The following is a 26,654-nucleotide window of genomic DNA, read 5'->3' on the forward strand; positions in this document are numbered from 1 at the left end:
AAGCAGGCCGAGGGAAAATAGTGTCTCAGACATTTACATGCGCTATGAAACCAAGTTCTCCATTACAAGGTTTATTTTCACTGAAATTTTCCAATGACTAATATAACTCATGAGCTCAGCACAGTTATCATAAGTAACCATTCACAAATTGATAAGGGCTCGGCTGCTTTCAACTCTGTGAATGTTATGGTGCAAGAGATAGCGTCTTGTGTCTTACTCTACTGTGTCATCATGGGAACTTTTGAAGAGGAAAGAGTTATGTGACACAATCACAAACAACAATCAAGAGATATCAAACCAGACCAGTTAGTGCTGCTAGTAACTGGTTGGTCAAGCGATATATCTGGATTCGTTTTAATTGACCCATTTACTCGTGTAACCATCAATCTCATCATCATCAATCTTGTAAATCTCTAGTTAGTAAATATTTATTTAAAAAGGCAGTAAGAGGAAATTGTTTATTAACACATGCTTAATGACACAGAATACTTTATACTAAAAATGGATTCAAATACTGAACTGCACCAGAAGGATATCTTGACATAGCCAACTCTGGAATAATTTAGGTCACGGTAGAGAATTAGAGGAAAAATAGAGCAACTTGAGACACATGAGCTTGTGTCTTTGCCAGGCGAGCTGACCACAGTCCCAAAAACATGCAAGCCTGTAAAATGCCACGGCATGCAAAACTGCAGAGACCATAAAAAACGGCATCATCATTATCCTCCATCATGAGCTCTGTCTGGTTTAAATCTGTCCCTTTTAACTCCCAAGCTGCTCTCCCGACTTGTTTGAAAGAGCAAATATAAAGCTTCGGCATCTGTGTGCATGATATAAATTATTTCATTTGAATATATGTGGGTGTGCAGAGAGCGAAAAAGTGGTGACAGAGAGACAATTGTACAAAGAAATAGAGAGGAAGACAGAGGGAGAGGCAGCCAAGAGAAATGTAAACATCTAAAAGTGAGACAGAAAAGAGTGAGGTCCCAAGGGACAATCAAAGGAGATGGAGGCTTTGAGATAATAGAGTTTCCTGCGTGCAGAGGAGATCCTCTGTGAGGATGCCCGGCATTCCACAGATAAGAACTAGGGTCGTCTGCTTTGCGTAGGCTAAGCCTGGCACTTTAGCTGCTTATATGGGGTGGATGGGTAGACTTGGTAGCACAGGACTGCAGGTGGGGGTAGAGTCTTTACCTCGTGGCCAGGACGAGCCATTAACAACAATCACCTAATAGCATTTTTAAAAAGACTATCCCAACTAACCTCTCATTATCCAGCCAAGGAGAAGAGGCGTTCTGTAAGTTAACTCCACGTTAGTCATCAACAAATTAAATGAAGGTGGAGGTGAAACAGTTACAGGTTTCATGATGTAACGTAAAATTCCTGACAGGTATTTGTACTGTATTCATCTTTAATTACTATAATGTGGTGATTTGGTTGGTACTACTGTAACATCATGAGGCGCTAATGCTCTGGCTATAGCTAGCAATTGCTAGAAACCACTTTCATCAAATTACACACGTTAAACAAACACAAACATTTGGAGTCAACCTCTGCACTTGACGTAATAAGTTGTCAGCTGTCTCTATTCCAATCCAGCTCTATTTTTTTTTGTTATTTTATATGTCATCAAAAAAGCTAAATTACATCAGTCTGAGTATCAGGATTATTTTGAATATTTTTAGTGCATTTCAATAATACCGCGATTATACTGAACTATTTCCATTTTTGCCATGATAATAATGATACAAAGTTTCCACACCATTTCACAACATTTTCTAGATGAAAGATGTAGAAATGTTGCTCAGCTCAATCAGCACAACAGAAATGTTATTTGCATCACTTGTTGTCTCTCAGGCCACACGTGTTTGTGTGTGGGCTGCTCGTCTGATTTTCTCTGCCACAGGGGAACTATTAGAGATGCTCTTGTGTGAGGGTCAATATTTCAGTGACCTATGGTGTCAACACGGAATGATTGCCCCTTTTTATATGCTTTAAATCTGACAGGCAGGGTTTTGAAAGAGCAATGGTGTTCCTAATCTCTGATCAATTGCACAGGGAGAGTAAAACACTTCAATGTCAAATTAGGAGGACGAAAAAACAACTGCATAAAACAAGTATAATTTCATATAACCTAAGCTGATAGGATAGACGGTCACTGACATGAATGAAGCCAGCCAGGTCTAACACACTCTCTCCTTCCTTCCAGCTCCGACTCTGTCTCCCCCGCCCACCTTCAAAGAAATCGCTCCACCCATAGAAGCAGGATAGGAGGAGCAAAAGTAAGTCTACAGTTCCAATTAGTGGATAGAGAAAATAAATGTTTTGCCTTTATATGGCCAGTTGTTGTAGTATTTATGATCTCACTTAAAATGAGTGTAAGCCTTGAGTATTATTCTCTAAATCTGTGATTACACACAGTAAATGTTCCTCCTAATGGACCTCCCAAGACTGGCACATACTCACACATACTCACACTCATATGTCATGCACTGTGTAAACAGAGCAGCCAGTCAGTGCTGAAACTTCACCGGCTGACTCTCTGATCTTACAGGAAGTGACTGACCAAATGACACATACAAGGTCTACAAAGATCAACTGGATTTGTCTCTCTGCGTCTCACTGATGTCAACTCTCCTTCTCACTCCTCCCATCTCTCCCTGACTGTACGTCTCACACACAAACACCCACACACACACAGAAAGAAGTGAATCAAAAGGAAACGAGTTATGAGGTCAGCAGTGTGTGCGGACCCAAGATATGGTGACTCCCATCGTTCCCTCTTCAGCATCACAGGACTTAACCTAATGAGTCAGGGCTACAAGCAGCTCCCATCATGGAATTAACTAGTCACTCACAAGACAATGAGTGTTACAATCCATTATGGAGTCAGACATTCTCAATTACATTCACGAACAACTTCGGAATGTTCTTTAGATTGATAAAAAAAGTAACTAAATAATGTCACATAGCTAACGAATTAACTAACCTCAAATGACAAAGACAAATAAAGGCTCCCTGTATTATTAAAAGGATTATGTTCATTACCAAGTCATATACACAACAAAAAAAAAAAGGGGGAAATAGGTAAGGCGATAAAGAGTCACCAGATGGATTGCTTTAACGCTTGACGTGGATGTGCCCAACCATTGGTGCCGGCAGGATCACCATAACGACAAAAATCACATTTCCATGCTAAGGACATGAGGTCTTATGAGGTCGTACCAACAAACTTTACTTACCATAAATGCAATGCTTAAAAGAAGTACACAGGAAATATGATCCGCAACCAGATGATCACAGACAAGGGTCACCAGATGCCACATCCTCCTCCATCGTATTATCGTAATTTGATTGGTTGGGGCTTGCACTTGCTCTAATTTCTCTGAGTGAACGAGTATACGATGTGAAAGGTTTCAAAAAAGCACATTGTCTCTGTGATCTTACACAGTGGATGGAGGCAAACTAGGTCCTTGTACGAGTTATTTTTGTGTCGACATTAGTAAATGTCTAAAATCTAAAAAGACTAAAGTACAAAAGTTAACAATCATTTTCTTCCTCCAATAGCCTCAATGCTAGATAAATTATTTCCACATGTGTCCTATATAAGTCATTCCAGGGCTTTGATGAAGCATCTTCTTTTTAATAAATGGAATTTTTCAGATGCAATCAATTTTGTATTATTCTGATATCTTTGGTGAGCCTGATTAAAAGGTAAATAGACTCTGCGGGTTTACACTACACTTGTTCCAACAACATGTGTTTGTAATGATGGACCAGCCAAAGGCTTTGTATGGCTGGGGAGGGTAATCATTTGAACATCTGTCTTCAAGTTAAATGTAATAATTTAGTTTTTTAACTGAATTTCAAACATTTCATAGTAACCAGGTCCATCTACAGCCTCTCCCGGGTACATCTGTGTGCATGGCGGCAAATCCGTAGAGGCCCAGTTCCTTTTCTCTCCCTGTGGAGAGAGGAGCTGGGGCCACTGAAGTATCCATCACCCCTACAACTCTCTCTACATGACCTAATGGAGATGAGAGGGACTGGCTATTTGCCAGAGCAGGCTACATTGTCCTCTGGGCACAATGAGAGGCAGAAGCAAGGGAAGTACAGATTCACTGTGTGCATGAGTGTGTTTGTTTGTCTGTGTGTATCCCCTCTAGCTTTCAGACCATGCATGTGTGGTGTGTATATTCTCTTAGGTATTCCTTAATGCACTCAGGACTTTTGTGAGAGAGAGATTGCTCCTGTTGCTGCTGATGGTAAATCAGCCTCAGGGTTGAGGCTCTATGTGAAGTGCAGATGCACCCAAAACGCCTTTAAAAGGATCAGAGCCCTCCTACTACAGCCATGTGGCCTATTGAAAGATGCAGCCTTTTGTTGACGGCGACTAAAACCTCAATCGGGGAATTAACTCATCGAGCAGACACCAACTGGGCTCAATGAGACAAACGCAGATAGAGAACTATGAGGAGAAAGTGAAGGAAAAAAGAAGGAGAAAAAAAAAAGGTACTAAAAGCTCATATCCTCCCCCCTGTCTTTGAGTCAGCTCCCAGGCTGGCCGACCACAAACAATAAAACCAGTACTGAGGAGCATCTGCTGCCTCCATCTAAAGCGGAGGATAAAGGAGGAGTCAGCGGGATCCAGTCTTTGACTTGTTGATATTACCCTATTTATTCAACATGGAGCTCAAGCTCATGCTCAGAGTCACGTTCACTTCTACAAGTAACCTGCAAGAAATGGAACATAAAATGCAGAGTTGGATATTAAAGGTAATAGATGGTTCATTTAAGATGGACTGTGATGGATTATTTTGTATAACTCCCTATCACATTGACATGGCCTGTATAATTTCCCTAACGTAACAATCAAAAAACACCTATTCTTTCAAATGATGCTCAATTACTCTATTTGTTAGAGAATGGAGGAGAGCGAATGTGACACAAATCGATCTTGTTTGCACTGATGAGAGCCACAAATCTAATAAAGTGTTCAAAAACAAATCTATTTATAGCCATCTATTAATTTAATTCACACAAAAAACATGCTGTATTTTCATATGAATCCTTATGTGGATATGAAATGACTATATCAGGATATGAGAGTCTGATCACAGCCCAGTGACTGCTTAGATTTCCAAACAACAACTTAACTAAAGATAGCCGTCCGACTGTCACATTAAATAACCATGACTGCGAGGGACAGTGGTAATCAATTACTCCCTGGTCATCTGATTGCACTGTATTGATCCTCCACTCCAAATATCATGTGTCTGGCTAAAGTATTGACAAACAGAAGCCGATTGCTGTTCATTCGACATCCCTCGGAGGTAGGTATGACCCCGTATCACACGCAGATCATTCCCAGTCAGCGAGGGGGGAGAACCACAACAGCTGGAGCTAGCTGCAAACACTGTGGACAGACTAATTTAAAACAACATGAAATTGTGGCTGTATTACTCCTCTGAGGCCCCCCCTGTGTGACAGTGTGTATGGCTGTTGCTTGAGGCCATCCTACATTAGTTTCAGACACAACTTTATGAACTCCCACTGCATGTATGTTTCACTACAGGTCAGGGATCTAAGAGGCCTGGGTACAGCCTTACACTACTCCCCCGTGTCTCACCAGCCGTCTGCCTCCGCTTTGTAGCGCTTTCTTTTTAACTGCATCCTTAACTGTGCCCCTTTTTCCCTCCATATCTCCCTTCATTCCACTGTCTTTCACAGGATCTCCCCTAATGCTACCCTCCAATACCTCTCATTCGACCCCCTGCTAGTCCCCCCCCTTCAGGTCCCCCCTGCCAAACATTTGGCACTGCTGCTTTAACACAGTCCAGATGCCAAGCCACACTGAGGAGAGGAGAAGCTTAGACTTGAGGAAAGTGGGCTACCCATGAAAAACAATGCACTGGTGTTTTTGATTTGCATATGATGTCACTTTACTAAACAGTCACACAGTCAGTCAAACCAGAGGAAATTCCCCCAGTGAGCAGAGCAGAGATGCCAGCAAAACAGATGTGAGTGTCGCACGATAATATGAACGCTTTGTATTGAAACACATCTTATCTCTGCCAGTTTGCTCTGTTGCAATCGACATGCAAATACTAGACATGCAAATTTCCCCCAAAATGAATCCAACCTTTAACGTCTGCATTGCACAGATTCAAATCTCAAGGTTCTTTCTTCCAGAGGTTAAGAATAGGCAACCAAGACGGTATAGAAAACTTGATGTTTTTAATCAGTGTGATGTGCTGAAACTCTAGATTCAAAGCAGCAGCGTCCACATGAAATACACCAGACCAGTGAGGCCTAAGCATGTTTGACTTAATGCAACCCAGAAGTCTCTGCTCAATCTGATTGGCTGCTTTGGGATTCCTCACTGGTTGGTGGTGACAGTAGATTCCGGAGTGCTTTCCGGACCAGTCATCTAAACCATGTTGGATTAATAGACTAGTTTAGGGAAGCAATAAACAAATGGGGTGTAATGAAAACATGAATAGCATTAATATCCCCTTTTCTTGTTGTTTCCCAACATTCCAGCAGCTCCATAAACAAAATGTAGTTTTAGAGATAATTGATTTTATTTTTACTTAAACTTTTTATCTGTGTAGATGAGGCTAGTAGGCTCTTCCAAATGATGCAAAAGATGTATTTTTGAATCTTTGGGGCAGTGATTACTACTCATGTTGTGTCCATCCACTGTACATGCAATCATTTTAAAGATGATTAAAGTATAATCTCCCTTTGTGTCAATCTACTATAAATGCAATCATTAAAAAAAGGAGGATTAAAGGATGATCTCCAGTTAAGGAAACACTTCCTTCCACCAGGATAAACTCCACGTGCAAACACTGAAACATACAGGACGCCATCTGGAGATGTGGGGCAGCTGCAGACAGAAATCAGGAAGAGGAGAAAAGGAAGCAAGGGGAAGGAGGCACACAGAGGGGATTATTGTACACGCTCACTCATGTGGGCTACCCTACTCAAAAAACACTTGTCCAGACACATGACTCCATTGTAGAACCAGAATAGTCTAGTAGAATAGCTCATAGCTATTTAAAATCTGTTACCCCTGCAACCAGTCACACTTTTCTTTGTTCCTGACTAAATAAAAAAGTCCAGGCATCTGGTTACAATGCTAATGTCTTGATATCAAATCCTGCAACACAGGTAGCAAGAAGAAACTGAGATTTAAATTGGCAAACATAGACTTAAGCATCTCTTCTCTAATTTGGCCAAGTTTTGTTGTGGGTGTCCTAATATGTGTGAAAATTCCGTTCATAAGATTATTCAGCCTACATTTAATAAATACATTGACCTCAGTTTGAACCTAAAAACAGGACAAATACCAGCAGGAGGGAAAACAATAAAGAACTTGTGATGACAGATGTTTAATGAAAAAGGAATAACGAAAGAGAAATGGCATAATGTAATGTACAATAGATTGTACAGTGTGCAGTGCTGCTAGATTAATCTACTGAGCATCTTTCATGCGGTGCGTCCTGATGATGTTTGGTTGGCCTGAAAAATGTTCACACATACGTGTGTATGGTAAGCATCTTAGGATAATCTGTTAATGTAAACCTCCAACAACCTTTTTCTAAATCTCCCCGTCCACACTGGTTCAAAAAGGACTAGACAATAACAGGAGAAAGATTAAACCAATGATGGATAAGATACAAAAAGAAAATACGAAGGATAGATTTTTTTTCCTCTGATCCCTTTCTTTTCTTTGGTACAGATCACATGAGATCTATCAACACTCCCCCTCTCTCACCTGTGCCAGAAATCCTGGATGACTTTAGTCAGATGAAATGTAACTTACATATGGAGTCGTTCATCATGGAGTCGGACTGCTCGGTAAAAATAGAGTAAAAACAAACAGAGCAGAGCAGAGCCGAGCCAACAGAGAGCTGAGGGCCAAGGTCTACTGTTCCTGCTCCATCTCTCTTTCATTCCACCTCTCTCCCCATCTGTGCCTCCCCAGTCTGTTCTCCTCTGTGCTTTGATATTTCACTTTTCTTGTCACCCTCCACAGCCTTTCAGGTATCCAGTGGTGAGACTGAGTTCCAATCACCAAGAGTTCAACACCAATTCTGAACACAAAATACCTGAAAACACATGTATTTTACTTATATATATATATATATTCAGACTGGAAGCATATGTAAAAGGCCCACATGAATCCAGTCAAACAGAAAAATTATGTACATATACATTATGCGACATTGTTCTCATGAAGACAACCAAGATCGGTCACAAAGGATCGTGGGGCAAACATTACAACGTTTCCTGAACACAAATAGCTAGATCAAACCATGATCAAAGCAATAAAGTGTGAGTAAACACCATACTTTGTTCTAAGAACGTGATTTACCTTGTCGTCACAGTAACTATGTTATTACATTACATTACATGTCATTTAGCTGACGCTTTTGTCCAAAGCGACTTACATTTTTTTTTAAGAACACTCAGCATTTATGAGGGTTCTCATAAAGGGGTTCAGTATCTTGCCAAGGACACTTAGGCATGCAGATGGGAAAGAGTGGGATTCGAACCGGCAACATTATTGTTGCAGAACACCCGCTCTATCCCCTACAATTTTAATTGGTATTATAAACAAAAAGCACAATAAAATACTTGGATACAGATCTTCGACTAATCACAAGAACAAGCATCATATGCTCCAACTGTACCATCCAGTTTCCTCAGTAACACAGTGGCTTACCTCCGCCCTGGCACATGTACTGGAATGGTTTGTCATCTCTAACAGCTTGTTTGACAGAGGTTATTCATTTTTTCCTCCCTTCATTTCAAAGGCAGCGAGTAAGGTGGGGCGCTGGAGTATGTCTCTTTTCTATGTCAATATACAGACGCCTTTTAAACTTGGAGGATGGTATTGTCTGGGTAATGTTAAATTCCCTTAATAGAGACCGTTATAGGGACTTAACTATTTTCCCTCTGTACTTGCATCTCCAAAATATGAATGGGACAAGTAAAAGATGTTTCAATAAGGAAACACTTAGTATTGAAGAACTGCAAGCATTATTTTCACTAATATGATCTCAGCTATATGCCTTTTCAGAAATGTACAATTAAACGTGGAAATAATGGAACATCTGGTTTTACTAAAGTGTAAAATAAATCAGGTGAGGTGATTAAGATGAGGGTTTTAAAATCAGATTGTTGGAGGAAGTGTTTTAAATATGTCAACATTCAAGCTAGTTTAGTCAACAAAAAGACCAAAACAATATTCTTATGGCAAGTCTCTTAAAAGATGTCCTTAGCATTATGGAGAGATTGTGTTTCCTAACAATGGCATGGATGTCACAATGATGGATGTTTAGGTAGTTAACGAAGATAGAGTCAACCTACTGAGGGATGCCTTATCATAAGGTTTTGAGACCCTTAGAGCTGAGCAATGGTGCACTGCACAGCAAATAGAGCCTCAGGGTGTGCCTTTTCTCTGCCCATAACCCAGAGCCAAGGGCAGGAGAAGTGTCCGCAGACAGGATGAGGGGGAGGTTATGGCACTCACCACAGCCATGAGCTAGTCAATCTGCATCCACACACACTAGCTCTTTTTGACCAGGGTGAACCTAGTGCTAGGGCTGGTTTAGAGTTGGCTTAACTTGCTAAACTTTTAAGAATCAGTTTGCTTTAACAAGGGCTAGAGCCACGACATTATGTCACTGTATTTTACTTGTACGTCTCTGATTTCCCAGCAGCACTAACCCTGCCTTAAGCAACAACATCAACAATGGTCGACTACAGTGTCTCTTTTCAACCATGTTGGTTCACTTTGTTGTAACATTCTTTGCAGACTACACATGACACAAGCAGTTCTTCCTTTTAGACCAGCGAGATGTTGGTGCCAGAGTCTAACCAGTTTTCCCGCCTGAGATCCAGTTATTTGGCTGTGGAAACAAATGGAACTGGTTCGAGACTGGGCAAAATGTCCGAGCCAGCCCTTAAAATGCCTCAGTGGGAAAGATAGACAAACACACTCACCACTGTGGCTGAGGTTGTGAATAGCAAGTGACAAAAGGCTTCAGCACAATTGTTTAACTCAGTCTTTAGCACAGATTAGATTCTATACTTCTTGCAATAGGTTTTCTAAGTTGTTCACCAGTTGTGATATTAATGCATCTAACATAGTAAATGTCAGGAAGTAGTTTTTACAGATGTGTCCATGTTGACAATCAAACAGTAGAAAGATGTCATCATCTCCTATGGACGTTTTCTGAGTGTTGTTTTAGCTGAACTGTTTTTGTATCCCTGCTGTGGGGCTGCTGTTCATTTTTGGCTGCCATGTTGAAGGCTCTCACTGGGACATCTCCAACCACTGGAGTCACTGCCAGAGTTAAACCCCAAGCTTCAGGGTCACCAGTGTAGAGTAACACACCATCTCATGCCAAACTATTCTTCCAAAATTAACTGTTAAAGAGCCCAAAAGCTGGAAAATCTTTTGAAAACCAGGGCTGTTGAGATAAAGTACATCTGCTAAAACTGGACTATTGTTGGTGTCTCTCACTTCACACTCCTGTCCATACGTTTGATCGCATGACCTACCCTAACCCTAATCATGCAAACACTGCTGGGGATAGAAATAGAGATGTAACATGTCCATTTCAACATTAATACCATATGAAACCAGTGAGCTTGAGTTACCCCAGTGTGAAAATGTGTCTTTGGTGACGTTGACAGACCCCTATTCATTTCAGTGGATGGAAAATTCTTTGCTTGTATATTCTGGCTTATCACTGTGCCTATAATCAGAATCTGAACAGGCAGGTTTGGTGTAATCATAATTATCACAATCAAGCTTTGATCCCAATTATCCTGACTTGATGTGTTTCGACACTGCAATGACGGCCGAGTGAAGACTAGGGCGAAACAAACAAATGCGATGCAAGTAGGCCATACCTAAACAGTAGAACTGCCTTTTCTTCACTTATACCCTATCATTACAGCTGGGTCTATTTATAAAGCCCATAAATTCTGCTCGCCACACTGGAAGTTACCAAGGAGTTTGTGGAATTGAATCTTTCAAACCCCACAACTCTCCCTCTCTATTCCTCTCCTCGTGGTAAAGCAGACTCTCTCCATCGGGTCCAGTCTCGACGGAATACAGGTCACTGCAAATCCACACTGCAAAGCTCATTTAGCAGGGCCATTTTTTTCTCTCCCCGTCTTTCGCCAAAGAAAGGCAGTCCCTGGAGCATTCCTGTCACATGATGAGACTAAGAACTGACCCACTATATGTACACAAAAAGCACATTCTGGTGTCCCATTATCCTCTCTGACCTTCTTTCCATTCATCCCTTCTCTGTTCGTACACCCAGATAGATTGACAGTCTCAATGGGTAACTTTGATAAGAATTGTGCAGTTTTGACCCTTTGCTGCCAAAATAAAATCAGCTGTCAACCTCTGCCATGTGGGAATATGAAGATGCAGCTCTTTCAATGGCTGAGCGATATTGGATCTTGGATTCTGCTGTTCTGACATTTTATTAATATATCACATGAACCTGCCCACAGCTCAACAAAAGGCAGAATGACACGTATCCCAACCCAGCCGGGGATTCCTCAGCAGTTTAAGTAACAGAAATCTTCCTGAGGAGCCCACAGGTAAATAGAAGCACAAGGCTCTACATGTTTGACTCTTCTTGAGCTTGGCAATGCGAAATTGGCTATCTATGAAGCAGCAAACAAAAGTAATGAGAAATGGCATTGTAATAGCTTCAAGATAGTAAAGTTAGGTGGTTCATGTGAAGTAGCAAAGCTGTTTCACAGAGGCACAGGACTGCAGGTGTCTGCGTCATTCCACAGGTACCCTACATCATCTTAGCCCAGTTCACCAGCTGCACATATAGAAGGCCTGCAGCTCAGGGACTCACTGTGCTGCCAGTGTGCATCATAACTCAACCTGTTCTCCTGTCACCGTTTCCTCACACACAGTAACTCAAGAACAGCGTTATTCCGGATGCGCATGAACACGGTCACAATTTAAACATCTTTAGATTTCAAACTAGTCAATCAGATGAATTTCTGCACCAGGTTTGAGATTTCTTCACTCGCAACCAGAGATTTTGCACATGCTAATTTGACCTGCCTTCCCTCTTAAATGATAAAAAAAACATTTTGTAGAAATGTAGAAAACCCCAGCACAATTTCACCCAGAAAGTACATGAGTTAAGATGGACACTAAGCAGAACTGCTGTCAGAGGAATTGCAACCCCGACAAAGTAGTTTTTGCTATCTGCAACGCAAACACCAATACCACACTGCTTAACTCATCAGCTAAAAATACAAATGCCTAAATGAAACTAACCACACGACACATTACACGATTGCAGCAATGCATAATCAAGCCTAAGCCATTTCATAACGATTCTTCACAAAACACCTTTAAAAATCGGTTGAGCTAGTAGCAGAGAACAGTTTGTCTTACAAGCATGTTAGGAAACAACATCAGTTCCTCTAAATTGGTTCAGGTTAAGGCAAAATGACAACAGACCTAAATATATACATCTATATACAACCCTGCAGCTAAGACATTACAAAAAAGATGCATACATTTGTTATCATTATAATATCTTTAGTGTTGTATGTTAAGAATATAAAGACACACAATGTAAAGTTCAGTGGCTGATAATGAACACAATGAAGCAGAATATCAAAGCCTGGTCTGAAGGAACCCTTGGATGTCTCTCTGGCACCACTCATGATTGAGCCCATTATCTTTTCAACTGCAGTTTCACACAAATGCATGCACCAAGACGTGTACACCAATTAGAACTCCAGGCTGAGCTGAGGATGTAATTGGTCTTCCTTCCTTCCCCTCCCCCCTCTTGTCCTCCAACACTGTCAGCTCTGCAGTGGGGCTCGTAGAGTACAAACCATTAGAAGGGGGCCATATGGCCCTTTTCTTTCAAACATGGCAGAGAGCCTGTCTGTGCACTGGTTGAGTGTTGATGGTCATTTCACAGACCTATGGGGTAAAATAGATTGTGCTGCAACATGATTTAAAAGGATTACTGTTTCCTGTGCAATAATCTGAAAGTAGTAGGCCAGGCCTATTCAAAGGGAGGAAAGCACATTTCTCTTATTAAACAGCCAATTTGAATGCCATCCACACAAGCATTATGTGTTCATATCTGTATAACATCTGTAATCAGTCACCTGGCTGCTCCTTGCCTCCTTAAACTTCTCAGTAGCTACTTTAATTGAAACTGTGAGACAGAAAGCTTTTTAATATATGGAGATTTGACACTCAAGCTTTCTCTGAGGGATTGGGATGTTAATTAGATTTTTGAATTTGACAGATGGGGAACTTGATTGTATTGAATATGCTGATGCTTGATCCAGAGCACAGTGTTTGTGTAAACCAGGCTTACAGGTGCCATGCACAAAAAATGCACCACGACAGCTCCACTCACCTCCTTTGTCCCCCTCCTTATACAATACAACTGAAGAAGATGGTTATTATTTTTAAGTAACTTACCATTATTGTCACTGATAACGTTACACACAGTTTCTCAACAATAATGCTCTATGATGCTCTATTATTGACTGTTAAATTAACAAATGCTAAGATACATGGTCATTTATTCGCAATTAAATGTATTCATGAATAAATACTGAATGTAGAGGCTTGATAAGTAGAAATCAGAAAAGACTGTCACAGACTGTCTTGTTATTGTTATTTAAAGGGCTACAATTTGCTTGACCCAACGTTTAAACAAGCAGTTTACCATTTTTTCCAAATAAAACTAGAATGCCATTCAGAGAGTGCACACCTCTGCCAAGGCCCAACAGTCTGATAGTAAGAAACCACATTTAAATTCACTAGATCCCTGATTTGTGTTTGGATATGCACCAAATAACACACACTCATAAGTATCAGTACCTTCAACATGCCGGAATTTCCTTAAACCGAGTTCCATGAATTGTTCTTGAAGAAAATGATGAGAAATTTGAAAAACTCTGTATGTTGAAATGTTAAAGAATGTCAAACAAAATTTCTGGATCCACCCCCTATTTTATGGGGTCTTTTCTGACCTATACCACATCCTTTCACCAAGTTTCCTGGTAATCTGTTCAGTAGATTTGTGTAATCTTCCTCAGCAACAAACAAACACTGATGAAAACAACTTGGTTAACCGAGGTAAAAATCTAAACTCAACTAGTAACTTGCTCATAAAACAAGAATGCAAATGGAATCTATTGCAGCCCACAACTTGTTGATGCCACACATATGCTGTGTGACAAGATAAATACAGACCATATATTAAGTGAACTCCCCTTAACCATCCAGTAAGTAAAATTCTTAATCTCCTACTCTCTAGCCTGACAGCTTCTTTCAGTCTATTCCTGAAGGCCTGTTTCACAACTTGTGGCTGACGGAGCCATGGAGCTGCTGGTGTGACAGAATAGTGTAAATACATTATTGCAGCATGATGAAATAGTTACTTGTTAGGCCAGTGCAAGAGCACAACTGTATTCAGTCCACAGTAAATCACAGAAATGGAAAGAGGGAAACAGAGAGGAACTTCTAAGTGAACTGCATATGTGTGTAATTTTAATGCTCCAATGTATGATTACTTTTTTCCACCACCCAGACATTAGTCATGTAGCAGAGAGCCTCGCTCTGCAGCTTGTGAAGACGACTTTGTTAGGGTTTGGCTGACGTGCTACTGTATGGAGGAAGCTGCTACAAAAAACTGATTCTAAACACATTTGCCTAGTCTTAATATGAAATGACACTGGAGTATATTCAATATCATGATCAGTTTAAAGGTCAAGAAGTTGGGAGATCTGGTTTCTCATATTTCTAATGCTAGACCTCTAAATTGATATGGTGAGAAAGGTTTTCCATCAAAGTAGGGCTGGGCAAGAGAATAATATCAATAAATATAGCAATACACCAATGGTTCAACATATATCGATGTAATTCTTATGCATTTTGCAAGCACAGTGAGGAGGTACAACACATAATTGATCCAAGATTGGTAAAATGTTTAACTGTTAGTCATCCTATGTCCATTAAGACGAGTTTAAAACCATAACATTCACAAAGGAGAAAAAATCAATCTTTAAACTTACAAGAAACAATGAAGTGACATTTACCACGGTACTTATCGACATTGACTGATATAAATGTGTTTATGTTCACATCATTGGCCACCATGCCCTCCTGGAATTTATTAAATATCATGATCAATGTAGAGGTCAAGACTAGAGCTAGGAGATATAAAACAAAACAGTGTTTTACGTTGGCAGTAGTTAGTTGCATCCTAGCAATTACTGCTGTGCAATGGCAGGAAAAGTAGGGAGAGGCGGTCTGATATTACTCAGCCAGACTGGCCACTTTATGAACTTTTTTTTGGCAGTTATCTGCAAAGCAGCTGTTAGTTCAGTTTGGGGGAAAGCCAACATTTAAGCTATGCCGTGCAAATAAAAGGGTGAAGGCGAGGCTCGCAATATAATTCTCAGTCAAATGTATATACATATATTGCCTATGTGTTATGCACAGTGAAGAGGTATAACACATAATTGATCTACGTCAGATTTATAAAATACTCTGCTGTTTGTCAAGTGTTTGTGATTCTCTGATCGTACATAAGAGTTTACACCACAAGCTTCACTCATGAGCCAAAAACATCTGTCTTCAAACGTATCGCGATAATTATAGTTAGCGACTGACATTCTCTTTCATCTCGGTGTAACATCGCCGTATCGTCTCGCCCTGACAGGTCGTCCCTGGTGGGAGTTATGTCGAGCTCTGTGGAGTCTGGAGCAGACAACAGTATGCAGCAGGGCCTGAGGAACAGTGCACTGCAACAAGTCAGCCGACATTCTCAGCCCAGTCCCACACTGGAGATGCAACCACAGCTGTGTGATTCTGACCAGACAGACCAGCTGCTGGTTTCGGTGTCTATCATAACCAAAGGCACTCAGGATAAATTAGGGTTTGATCCAGTGGCTCCATTTTGTCTTTTGTAAAAATAAAAATGGGAGTAAAACCCTAAGAGAGGAGTTAACACAAGGCTGAGGGAGATACTCAGTGCCTGGCCACTTCATGATAACTTCCTGCTGCAGCTCTGTCAACACACTGCCTGGAAGCCGTGAGAGTGAAACACGTATTTTATCATGAATAATGAACATGGTGACTTTTACCCATTCACCTCGCTGCCGTAAACTTCTGATTACAGAGCGACGTGGTGAATAGACCCCGCGTTGGACGTACCTTCCCCGGCTGGTTGTCTCATTGTCTCGGTGTAATCCTCCACTGCATCCCGCTGCGGTTCAACCGAACCCCGGACTGATAAATGGAAGATATAAAGTGGCGGGTTTTTTCTCTTGCTGTGTTTCTTCTTCTCCTTCTTCTTCTCCTCGGGGCGGAGCAGGGACGGTACCAGGCTAACGACGCCGGAGTCCCACACAGACAAAGCTCAGAGTTTGACGGTTTGAAACCGGAGCGACTAGAAACAAATAAAAAAATAAAACCAACCCAGAGGGAAAAACCGTGCCCGCTCGTTTCACGTGGAAACCCCCCCTCCTCCGCGTGTGAGGTGATAAAAGGAGAAACGGTCTGTGGCGCTGACAGACGGTCTGTGTTGTTCCGCCGCGGCTAACTAGCTGCTAGCCTGTCCTTACTTCCTTTCTCTTTGCAGAAATAACAGCAGCGGTGTGAGCGACGGAAGAAAAAAAAAGTTGAGCACAAGCCAGATTCTATACAATGAAGGAACCCTGTTGATTTGGAGGCGCGGCGTTAGACAGCAGCGCCCCCTGCAGGACTCTGTGCGGCGGCACCTGCAAGGGGTGGCGCCCAGCCCTCTGGCTTTTAAAGGGATAGTTCACCACGAGAGATGACGATTCACTCATGGTCTACTCAGCACTCTGCCGATGGAGGATTAGTATTGGAATATTGCCTTTCATGCTCATGGTAAAGGCTGTTATTTTGGTAATGAGAAAAATGACAAAGCAGTTTTCCATTCTGCGTGACTCAGCAGCAATACACTGCATGTAAATTGACTACTTGACCTACATTGTGTGTACATTTAATGAGGCATAACATTCATGTACGACCAACCATGAAACCAAAGGAACCAGTTTTGAACACAACTTCTCTTTTTTAGTCGTCAGATAGTGTTTAAGGGATAGTTCACCAAACAATAAAAATGCACTCATTATCTGTTCACCATTATGCTGACGGATGGATGGGTAATGTGCACTAAACAGAGTGGCAGCCAAATCCAATATAATTGAGGTAAATGGTGACAGATTCTTCAAATGTAAAACAACAACAAAAGTGGTATTTCAATAAAAAATGTCCCCAGATGCACCACCTCATGTGTTTAACCTATCCTATTTATCTTCAGTGATTACTGCTTAACCAGTTTTTTCAAGTAGGTTTTGCAAAAGTATTCAGTATGCTTGTGTAAATTCACGTTGTATACCTGTCTTCATTCTGTACTCCATCCACTGTATACAGTGGATATAAAAAGTCTACACACTCCTAAATTTCAAGGTTTTTGTGATGTAAACTAATGAAACAAAGATAAATCCTGTCCAAACTTTTTCCACCTTTAATATGACCTATAACATGAACAATTCAGTTGAAAAACAAACTGAAATCTATTAGGAGGAAAAATAAAAAATAAAAAAACTTACAATAACCTGGTTGCATAAGTTAGCACACCCATAACCTAATACTTTGTTGAAGCACCTTTTGATTTTATTACAGCACTCAGTCTTTTTGGGTAGGAGTCTAATAGCATGGCACATCTTTCAGGAGATGTGAGGGCATCTCCTGTGCACAGGTCTTCAGATCACCCCACAGGTGTTCAATTGCAATCAGGTCTGGGGTCTGGCTGGGTCATGAATCTTCTTCTGGTGAAGCCATGCTTTTGTTGATTTGGATGTATGCTTTGGGTCGCATCATGCTGAAAGGTGAAATTCCTCTTCATCTTCAGCTTTCTAACGGAAGCCTGAAGGTTTTGTGCCAAAACTGACTGTTATTTTTTAACTGTTCATATTTCCCTCCACCTTGACTAAGGCCCCGGGTCAAGCTGAAGACAAACAGCACCAAAGCATGATGCTGCCACCACCATGCTTCACCGTGGGTAGGGTGTTCTTTGGGTGATGTGCAATGTTGTTTTTGCGCCAAACTTACCTTTTGGAATTACTGCCAAAAAGTTCAACCTTGGTTTCACCAGACCATAACACATTTTCCCACATGCTTTTTGGAGACTTCATGTATATTTTTGCAAAATTTTGCCGGGCTTGGATGTTTTTCTTAGTAAGAAAAGGCTTCTGTCTTGCCACCCTGCCCCATAGCGAAAACATATGGAGAATACAGGAGATTGTTGTCACATGAGGTACACAGCCAGCCGTTGCCAGAAATCCCTGCAGCTCCTTTAAATTTGCTGTCGGCCTCTTGGAAGCCTCACTGAACAGTTCTCTTCCTGTCTTTTCATCAATTTTGGAGGGATGTCCAGTTCTTGGTAATGTCACTATTGTGACATATTTTTTCCACTTGATGATGGCTGTCTTCACTGTGTTCAATGGTATATCTAATACCTTGGAAATTATTTTGTGCCCTTCTCCTGACCGATACCTTTCAACAATGAGATCCCTCTAATGCTTTGGAAGCTCTCTGCAAACCATGGCTCTTGCTGTAAGTTGCAACTAAGAGAATGTCAGGGAAATCCTACTAGAACAGCTGAACTTTTTTTAGGATTAATCAGAGTCACTGTAAATGATGGCAGGTGTGTAGTGACTACTACTTAACATGAGTTTGAATGTGATTGGTTAACTTTGAATACAGCCACATCCCCAGTTATAAGAGGGTGTGCACACTAATGCAACCACATTATTTTAGTTTTTTATTTTTATTTTTCCCTCTCAGAGATTTCAGTTTGTTTTTTCAAATGAATTGTTCACGTTAAAAGTCACATTAAAGGTGGAACAAGTTCAGACAGGATTCATCTTTGTCTCATTTGTTTACATCACAAAAACCTTGCATTTTAACAGGGGTGTGTAGACTTTTTATATCCACTGTATGTAGAGACTGTATATGATGCTATTGAAACTGACGTACATTGAAGAAAAATTCCTACGTCAATTAAAAAAATACAGTATTTAAGTACACTTTTGAGTTTATTGTACTTAAGTTATTATATATTAAGGTTAAGGTTACTTTATTTGTACCCGTAGGTAGATTTGTTTTGCAGCAATAAAAAGAGAAGGCACCCATCCAGAACAGTACGAAATTATAAACACACAGATAGAAGACAAGAACACAAAAATCTTGACGAAAAGTGCTCCTACTTTATACTTTTACTAGATTTCAGAGGAACATACTGTTCTTTCTACCCCATTACATTTCTTTGACTGTTAGTTACCGGTTACTTTTGAGAAGATTCAATTTAATCGGTAATAAAACATTTTTTAAGTACATCAAAAAGATTTGCAGAGGTAGAAACTGAATGATCAGTGAGACAGAACAATAACTCTAGTAAAATTATACAGAAAAAGTGGACAATGCTACAACCTGTTGTTCATATTCGGCTACTGCAATTATTTTTCCATAAACATAACAGCAATAATAATACAGTGTGATGAAAGGACAATTAAGATTTTTTAACAAGATTCAAGATTCAAGATTAAGATTCAAGACTTTATTGTAGTGTGCACAACAATTACATTTAGCAGTCGCTGGCTATGAAAGACTTGAGTCACAGACTCCCTTCTAGCCATGCTCAAAATATATCACAAGCAAAGAAATATAAATAAAATACAAAGCATAAAAAAGGATATATAAAATAAAACAAAAGTATTAAAATAAAGTATTCTATTATTATGACTATTATTATTATTATTATATTTCATTTTCTAATGGTAAAAAAGTAACTGTAATGCTGCCATTGAAATACCAAACCAGGCCAGGGGGTGTCACTTTAGTAAAAGACGTTGATGCTTTGACCAGCAGTCATACTATTACTTCCTTTTCTTTTTTCTTCCTTTTGTCTGAATTATCTCTTAATCTCACAGTTCTGATTTGTTTCCTTGTTCATGTCAAACACCCACATCAGGATTGGAGCTGTTTACCTTCATGTTTAAAAAGTTCCACTTATCAACATTTTTCCATATAAACAACGAACCAAGTGGCTGTGTCCAAAGTCAAAGAGTTGATGATACACTGGATGTGTCATCGATCTGTTCAAATAATATGTAATCTATAACTTTTTCAAATTTCTGACTCTAAAGAAATTTACACCCACAGATGATGAATTCACAACTAGCTGGCTGGAGATTTTATGCGTGGAGTTTACATGCATATATAAAAAAAAATAGTGGTGAGAGAAATTTGGTGGATATTTACTGTAGAAACAATAATATTACTTGACTGACTGGAAGCCTCAAGCACAATCTTGTTTAAAGCCATTACAGAAGAAAACCTGCAGGGCCTCGTCACATGAAAAACACCCACTCTTTTGGTTCAGTACATTCACACTGCGGTCATGGATCTGTTTGAAGTCATATTTTCAAAGAAAGGGCGTTTTCAACAGTCGAGGGTGTTGTTGACACCTCGTGTAACAGGAGTTTGTTGTGACGTTTTCAGAGCCTGAGCTGCAAACTGTTGATTTTCAGTTCAGGTCAGATATTGTAGCTGCTCCAGAAAATCAGATCTGTGAAGCTCCAGTGTTTTTGTCCGATGGTTTAGCCTCAGCGCTGCCGAGAATTTCTCCACATGCCACGATCAAAGGAACTATAACTCTGGCCCACATCATCAGATCTTTCTAAACCTTCACATGTTGGAGGATAGTCCACGCATGAAGACATCTACAGACCAAAGTGTTCTCTTGGGCCTAACGCCACCAACTTGGAAAAAATTGTTCCCCCCTATTGGGAACATTACCTGACCTAAAGATGTCTTCAAGCCTTGATTGGGAACAGGAAATGTCTATTTCTTCTTAAATTAATTATTATAATTAAATTATGAAGCCATGATGAAACACAATTTGCTATTTTTGAGAGGCCAGGTATGCATTCAAATGTGTCACAGACTAAAGTGTGCAACATGATGGGGTTGTTTGGCCTTGGAGTGACAAGATGCCTTGCTTAGACTATTTTTTACACAGATAACAGTTGTACGAAGGAGCTCTTGTGATGAGTGTCACCCAGATTTATGAAACTTTCAATATATCAGGTCAAGACTCGCAAAAATAGCCTTTACGACTCAAAATATCAATATTGTTGCATGCATTTCTTCTCTATCATATCTGAAGACTAAAAAGGAGAAGTGGTGTTTAAAAGTAGTTTCTTTGGTTTCATGGTGGGCGTAAATGAATGTTATGCCTCATTGAATTTACACACAAATTTGGTCAAGTGCCTACAAGTCATTTAACGTAGTAATCACGCAGAATGGAAAACTGCTGGGAAAAACCACAGAAACATATTTGTGACGGCCATATGATGGAAGAAGACAGATAATAACCACTTATCATTTTTCTTATTTCCAAAATAACAGCATTTACTATCAGCAATATTTTCCAACAAAAACATTCGGGGCATCGGCATGATCACAGTTATATCTTCTCAAAGGTTTCATTTGACCTTTTTTCAAACCACACAAGCCTGCTTTTGAAGTATTTGATAAATGATAATTATAGTACAGCGATACAATTAGATCCTACTTGGCTGAAAGCTTTAAATGTATAATCATAGCTCTTAGAAAAACTCTGTTCTAAGGGCCAATGTCTTCAGCCACGAGCTCTGGTTTTGCTCATATTTGAAAAGTGGTTTCTTGATTTCGGGGTCTGGCATCACTTTCTGGTTTTGGCGAGATGATCTATATGCTGGTTCCCAGTATGTTGTGTGTTTATTGGTTGATGTGAAAGTGGTCGGGGCATCAGTGACACCGCCTGTCTTGTGGCGTGTGGTGAGGGTCTGCTGGCACATGGTTGGAGATGTTGGGAAGTGAGGTGTGCCATGCATGGTGACAACAAGAGCACGGACTGACTGTGACGGTGTGCTGCCTATTTACCCAAAGCCACAACCACAGCTGTGCGACTAGACAAGTGAAACCCTCTATCTGCAGGGAGGGGCACCACTTAGGTTCCTGTTTTTCTCTCGTATTTTCTGAGAAAGATTGAGAAAAAAATGTATTCTGTTTCCAAGCTTTAGTAATACGGCCTCGGCGAGGGACCACGGCCTCGTAAGTGCAAGTGAGACCCTTGCCACATATCCTTAAAAAAAATTGAGTCATGTTATTTTTTAAAAGACGTTTACACATGGCCTAGTGTGGCGCTCTTTCATCAGAACGTTTCCCGTATGAGCTATATTGGGGCAGCTTGAGAAACAACATTTAATGTGCAGTGGAAGTAACATCTGCAGGATGCCCTTGGGAAACATCATGCACGAGAATAAATATTGAAAACGGTAGCTTTAAGTACAATGACAAAATATCTTCTGATGTAAATTGTAAATAATAATAATAATAATAATGAACGGCAAAAAATTCAGTTACATGGAAAAAAGCTAATGATAAGAAAAATGTAAAACTGTTTGAAGATCACAAGCAACAGTAAAGAATCACTAAACAACAATTTCTCTGTGATATTGTCAGGTCTCAATCTTCATATGTAAGATAATGTGTGTTAGCAATACACTAATAAAACTTTATGTAATTAAATACGAACTCTGATTTTGCGAATCAAAAATGATACGGTAACTGTGAAACTCTCACAGTTGCTTTTTCTCTTCTTGGGGGGATGGAACATAGCGATAGCAATCTCTTCATGTGCGTGTGTGTGTGTGTGTCTATCTGTGTGTGTGATGTGTAACGTGTTTTGGGTGTGGTGAGACACTACCTTGTCCGGCTTACTTACTTCCCCATCAAAATGTGCAGCAAAAATCTGCAGTCAGCTACAAGTGCACTGAGCATCACCAGCAGCGGCCACAGTAAGTTCTCTCCACCACACAAAGCTCACTTCAATCTCCATCTCTGATAATCACCTTGAAATTTATCGGCATGTGCATATCAAATTAACATTTAGAAAAATGGTCCAAATTTAACAGAAAAAAAATATATTTCAAATTTTAAATAGATTTGAAGATTTTCACTTCATTCTTGTGATCTGGCTCGATGCAGGAAAATGCATAATTTCTCTCAGCTTTTGATTTAATTTAGAACTCAATAAACCTTGAAGGATCACTTTTTATTTCTCAACTCGTCTTTGTTTAATTCACTAAGACCGATTACACAGAGAAAAAGTTGAAGGGGAAAAAGAAGAAACTTAACATGTGTTTAGCTATTTTACTATTATTTTTCATGTTGCAGTAATTCAGTTATCATTGCTGCCTGGCATATTTAAGGAACCCCTTTCTTGCGTTCTTGTCATATGTTGATTTCCCTCAGAGTGTGATTTAAATGCCCCCGGCTGCAGCGGCTCACTCACCCTGTGTCGGTTAACCACAACTAGGTGGAGTGCTGTAGCACATGGGGCGGCATTTAAAAGATGCCTTTTAAATTGTACCGTTATGAGTATACACACACAGTAGTATTAGTAGTAGTATTCCTTCATTGTGTTGATTTGATTTTCATATAGGTACCGTTTTAGTTTGTTTCTTATCCTTATTTTCTATGTCTCCTCAGTTGTGTTGAGCACAGGTAGAGCTTGGGTTAGAGTGTGATATAGCCTGCTGGATCGCAGGAGTTTCACACTAATTCCTCTGCAGCTCGTCCCAGCTCAGTTCAGCCTGCACCCACCTGAGGCCTCGATCTTGACCATCCCAGCCGCTTCCATGAGCATCATCTCCTCCCTCACCTCCCCCTCCTCCTGCCTCCACCTGTACCGCTCGCCCAGTCACCTCTCCAACGCCACCATGTCAGACACCAGTGGCATCAACGACGTGATCCTGCTGCATTACAACCACACCGGCCGCCTGCAGAACAGAACCATCTCAAGCAACCCGAACCAGATCAGTGTCTCCAAAGCCATCTTCTTCTTCTTCAGCGTTTTCATCATCCTGGAGAACCTCCTTGTGCTGGTGGCCGTCCTCTCCCGCATCCGCCGCAGCAGGCGCTGGGTTTACGTCTGCATCGCCAACATCACACTCAGTGATCTCCTCACAGGCGCGGCCTACCTGGTCAACATCTGCATGTCTGGCAGCCAGACCTTCCGCCTCAGCCCTGCTCTGTGGCTCTTCAGGGAAGGGCTGCTGTTCGTGGCCCTGGCAGCATCCATATTCAGTTTGCTGCTGATTGCTGTGGAGCGTTACACCGCCATGATGAAGCCGCTGCCCCAGAAGTCAGCCAGGAAGGCCTACTATCGGATCTACGGCTTGGTGGTACTCTGTTGGGTTTTGGCATTAGTGATTGGCTTCCTCCCCTTGCTCGGCTGGAACTGTGTGTGCAGCCTGCAGGAATGCTCCACGCTCCTCCCTCTATACTCCAAGAGCTACATCTTTTTCTCTCTCCTCATCTTCTTCATTATCCTCCTGGCTATTGGTGTTCTCTATGGTGCCATCTACTGCCACGTGCACAGGAGTGCACAGGAGGGCCCCCAACGCAGTCGCAAGCGCTCCTTAGCTCTGCTTAAAACAGTGATCACTATCGTTGGGGTCTTTATGCTTTGCTGGGGGCCACTCTTCCTGCTGTTACTGGTGGATTTCTTCTGCGTCTCCCGCAAATGTGAACTGCTGCTCAGCGCTGATTATTTCATCTCCCTGGCTGTGCTGAACTCTGGCCTGAACCCCATCATCTACGCCCTGGGCAGCAGTGACATGAGAAAGGCTATCGCCGAGCTGCTGTGCTGCTGCTGCCTGAGGGCCGGCCTCTGTCACCCAGACAGGTTCATATCCAAGGAGTCGAGCAGCACCTCAGGGAGCAGGCGGGACAGTCTGAGGAACAGCTTCAACAAGGTCAGAAATCTGAGCGTGGCCTCTCCACCGCCAACGCCAACCAAGCCTCGCAGGGCGCAGAAGAAATACAGGTTGAGCTCCACCACCAGCTGCCTGTCAGTTTCAAGTGGTTAAACCACAACGTGCTCCCCTCCCAAGCAACACAACCTGTGTGCACTGACACAGATCAAACCGTTTCCTCTGAGTTTTGGTTTGAATGTTCACTGCCGGGCGCAACGATGTTGACGCACTGTCAGAAAACTCAATAAAAATATGAATTTATCCTCAGGTTTGCAATGGTTTCACAGATAGCATGATTTATTTGCATTTTTCAATGTATTTGCCACATTTACTGGATTGATCTGATATTGCACTGTACTTACTTTTACAAGGAGACATATATATTTTTGAATGTATTTTAAGGTAGATTATTTACAAGAATAGTTATCTGTATAATAGTTAACATGGGAATGTTCGGGAAAATATGTACATATGTTATTGCACTGTATTTTAACTTTTTGTACCAAGCCTGGTGTTTAACTGTTTACAGTTATGTTATGAATATATGAATAAAGTTAATTTCGCTGTATATACGAGTGCGTGCTGTTTTTATGAAGGGTGTAGTACCTGACCCCTTCTCTAGAGGGAGACATCTCACTGACTAGCTCCTGCAGATGAGTCAAATTATTCCAAATAATGTATTATTTCCCCAGCCTGCTAATATAGATTAACCACAATTTTTTTTTTTTACACATTGCAAAATATTCAAATTATGAATTTCAATTTCTGCTAAAACATCATCGTTTTAATGCTGATTCAGCAAAATATGAAATAACTCACAATAGTTTCGAGGAAGTTATGACTAACACCCGACAGATTTCTTAAAAAGCCTTTTACAGACTGCTCTTCCCACTCTGACTTTCTGACAAGATGTCTGATTGAAGGAGGTGAGGACTGGGACTGCAGCCCCAAGGGCGCACACAGTCTGAGCTAATGGTTAAATTCATTATGAATGTCTGGCAGGCTAGAGAGATAAGGCCGAGCAGATAGTATGCGTTGTAGATTGTACAGGCTACTGTAGGCCTTCTGTACGGCTGCTGCTGCTGCTTCACACTGGAACAACTTGTTTTGTCTCAAGCTCAGATTGAGGGCGGTAAGAACATCAACGATCTGATACTCTGCAAAGGCGGATATGCAGAGTTTCACTACATATTTCATGAAACTATCAATGCAATAGATCACAGCCACGAGGTATAGTCATACAGGCTGTGAGAAACCAATACTACTAATACGCTGATTAAGGGTTGAGGATTTGAGAGTTCACACTTTAAGAATAATGTGTTTGCTCGAGTGTCTCTACTCTCTCGGATGCAGTGGTCCAGTTCTCATGTCACACATTAAAGAATTGACCTTTTACATCACAAAGACCCTTAAATATTCAAGACTAAACAAAGTTAAAGTTCAGAAAAAAGCCTCCAGAGTTATTATTCAGTGGGCAGTGTATTTTTTTGTTTTGTTAGCTTTAAGTTTTCAATCTTCACCAATCAAAAGCTCAGATCATGCGTTGCAGGGTGTCGTGGTGGCATGATCAGATTTGATTGATAGTGACAAAGCTGAGTGGTGCTCAGAAGTGCCAACACCTGTTTACCAACTACACCTCACCCACATTAAACCAACAATGAAATCCCAGCCAAAAGAAAAGAAAAAAAAGAAAGCGCTCATGTTTATATTAA

At 40.9% G+C, this 26,654-nt stretch overlaps 2 protein-coding genes across 7 annotated transcripts in view; one reads left to right on the top strand and one right to left on the bottom strand.

Moving 5' to 3' along the window:
• Positions 1-16,678, bottom strand: part of si:zfos-588f8.1 — a 53,703-nt gene extending 37,025 nt beyond the window's left edge. For 3 of the 6 annotated variants that reach the window (XR_009921926.1, XM_062395076.1, XM_062395075.1), the window contains exon 1: positions 16,259-16,678. The gene's annotated coding sequence lies outside the window, so the exon portion shown is untranslated. The remainder of the gene's footprint in view (positions 1-16,258) is intronic. The other 3 variants (XM_062395073.1, XM_062395072.1, XM_062395074.1) reach the window with 2 other exon arrangements.
• A 6,147-nt stretch (positions 16,679-22,825) lies between these two features.
• s1pr4 (sphingosine-1-phosphate receptor 4) lies at positions 22,826-25,499 on the top strand. The gene is made up of 2 exons (XM_062394656.1): positions 22,826-22,980; positions 23,675-25,499. Exon 2 carries the CDS (start codon positions 23,824-23,826, stop codon positions 25,054-25,056), a length of 1,233 nt encoding a protein of 410 aa, XP_062250640.1. The 5' UTR covers positions 22,826-22,980; positions 23,675-23,823; the 3' UTR covers positions 25,057-25,499.
• Positions 25,500-26,654: the final 1,155 nt, after the last annotated feature.

This window comes from Platichthys flesus, chromosome 9 (genome assembly GCF_949316205.1).
Source record: "Platichthys flesus chromosome 9, fPlaFle2.1, whole genome shotgun sequence".
NCBI classification, from domain to species: Eukaryota; Metazoa; Chordata; class Actinopteri; order Pleuronectiformes; family Pleuronectidae; genus Platichthys; species Platichthys flesus.

Excerpts from the sequence above, each read along its gene's own strand:
- s1pr4 (XM_062394656.1), top strand. The coding sequence starts at position 23,824 with ATGAGCATCATCTCCTCCCTCACCTCCCCCTCCTCCTGCCTCCACCTG.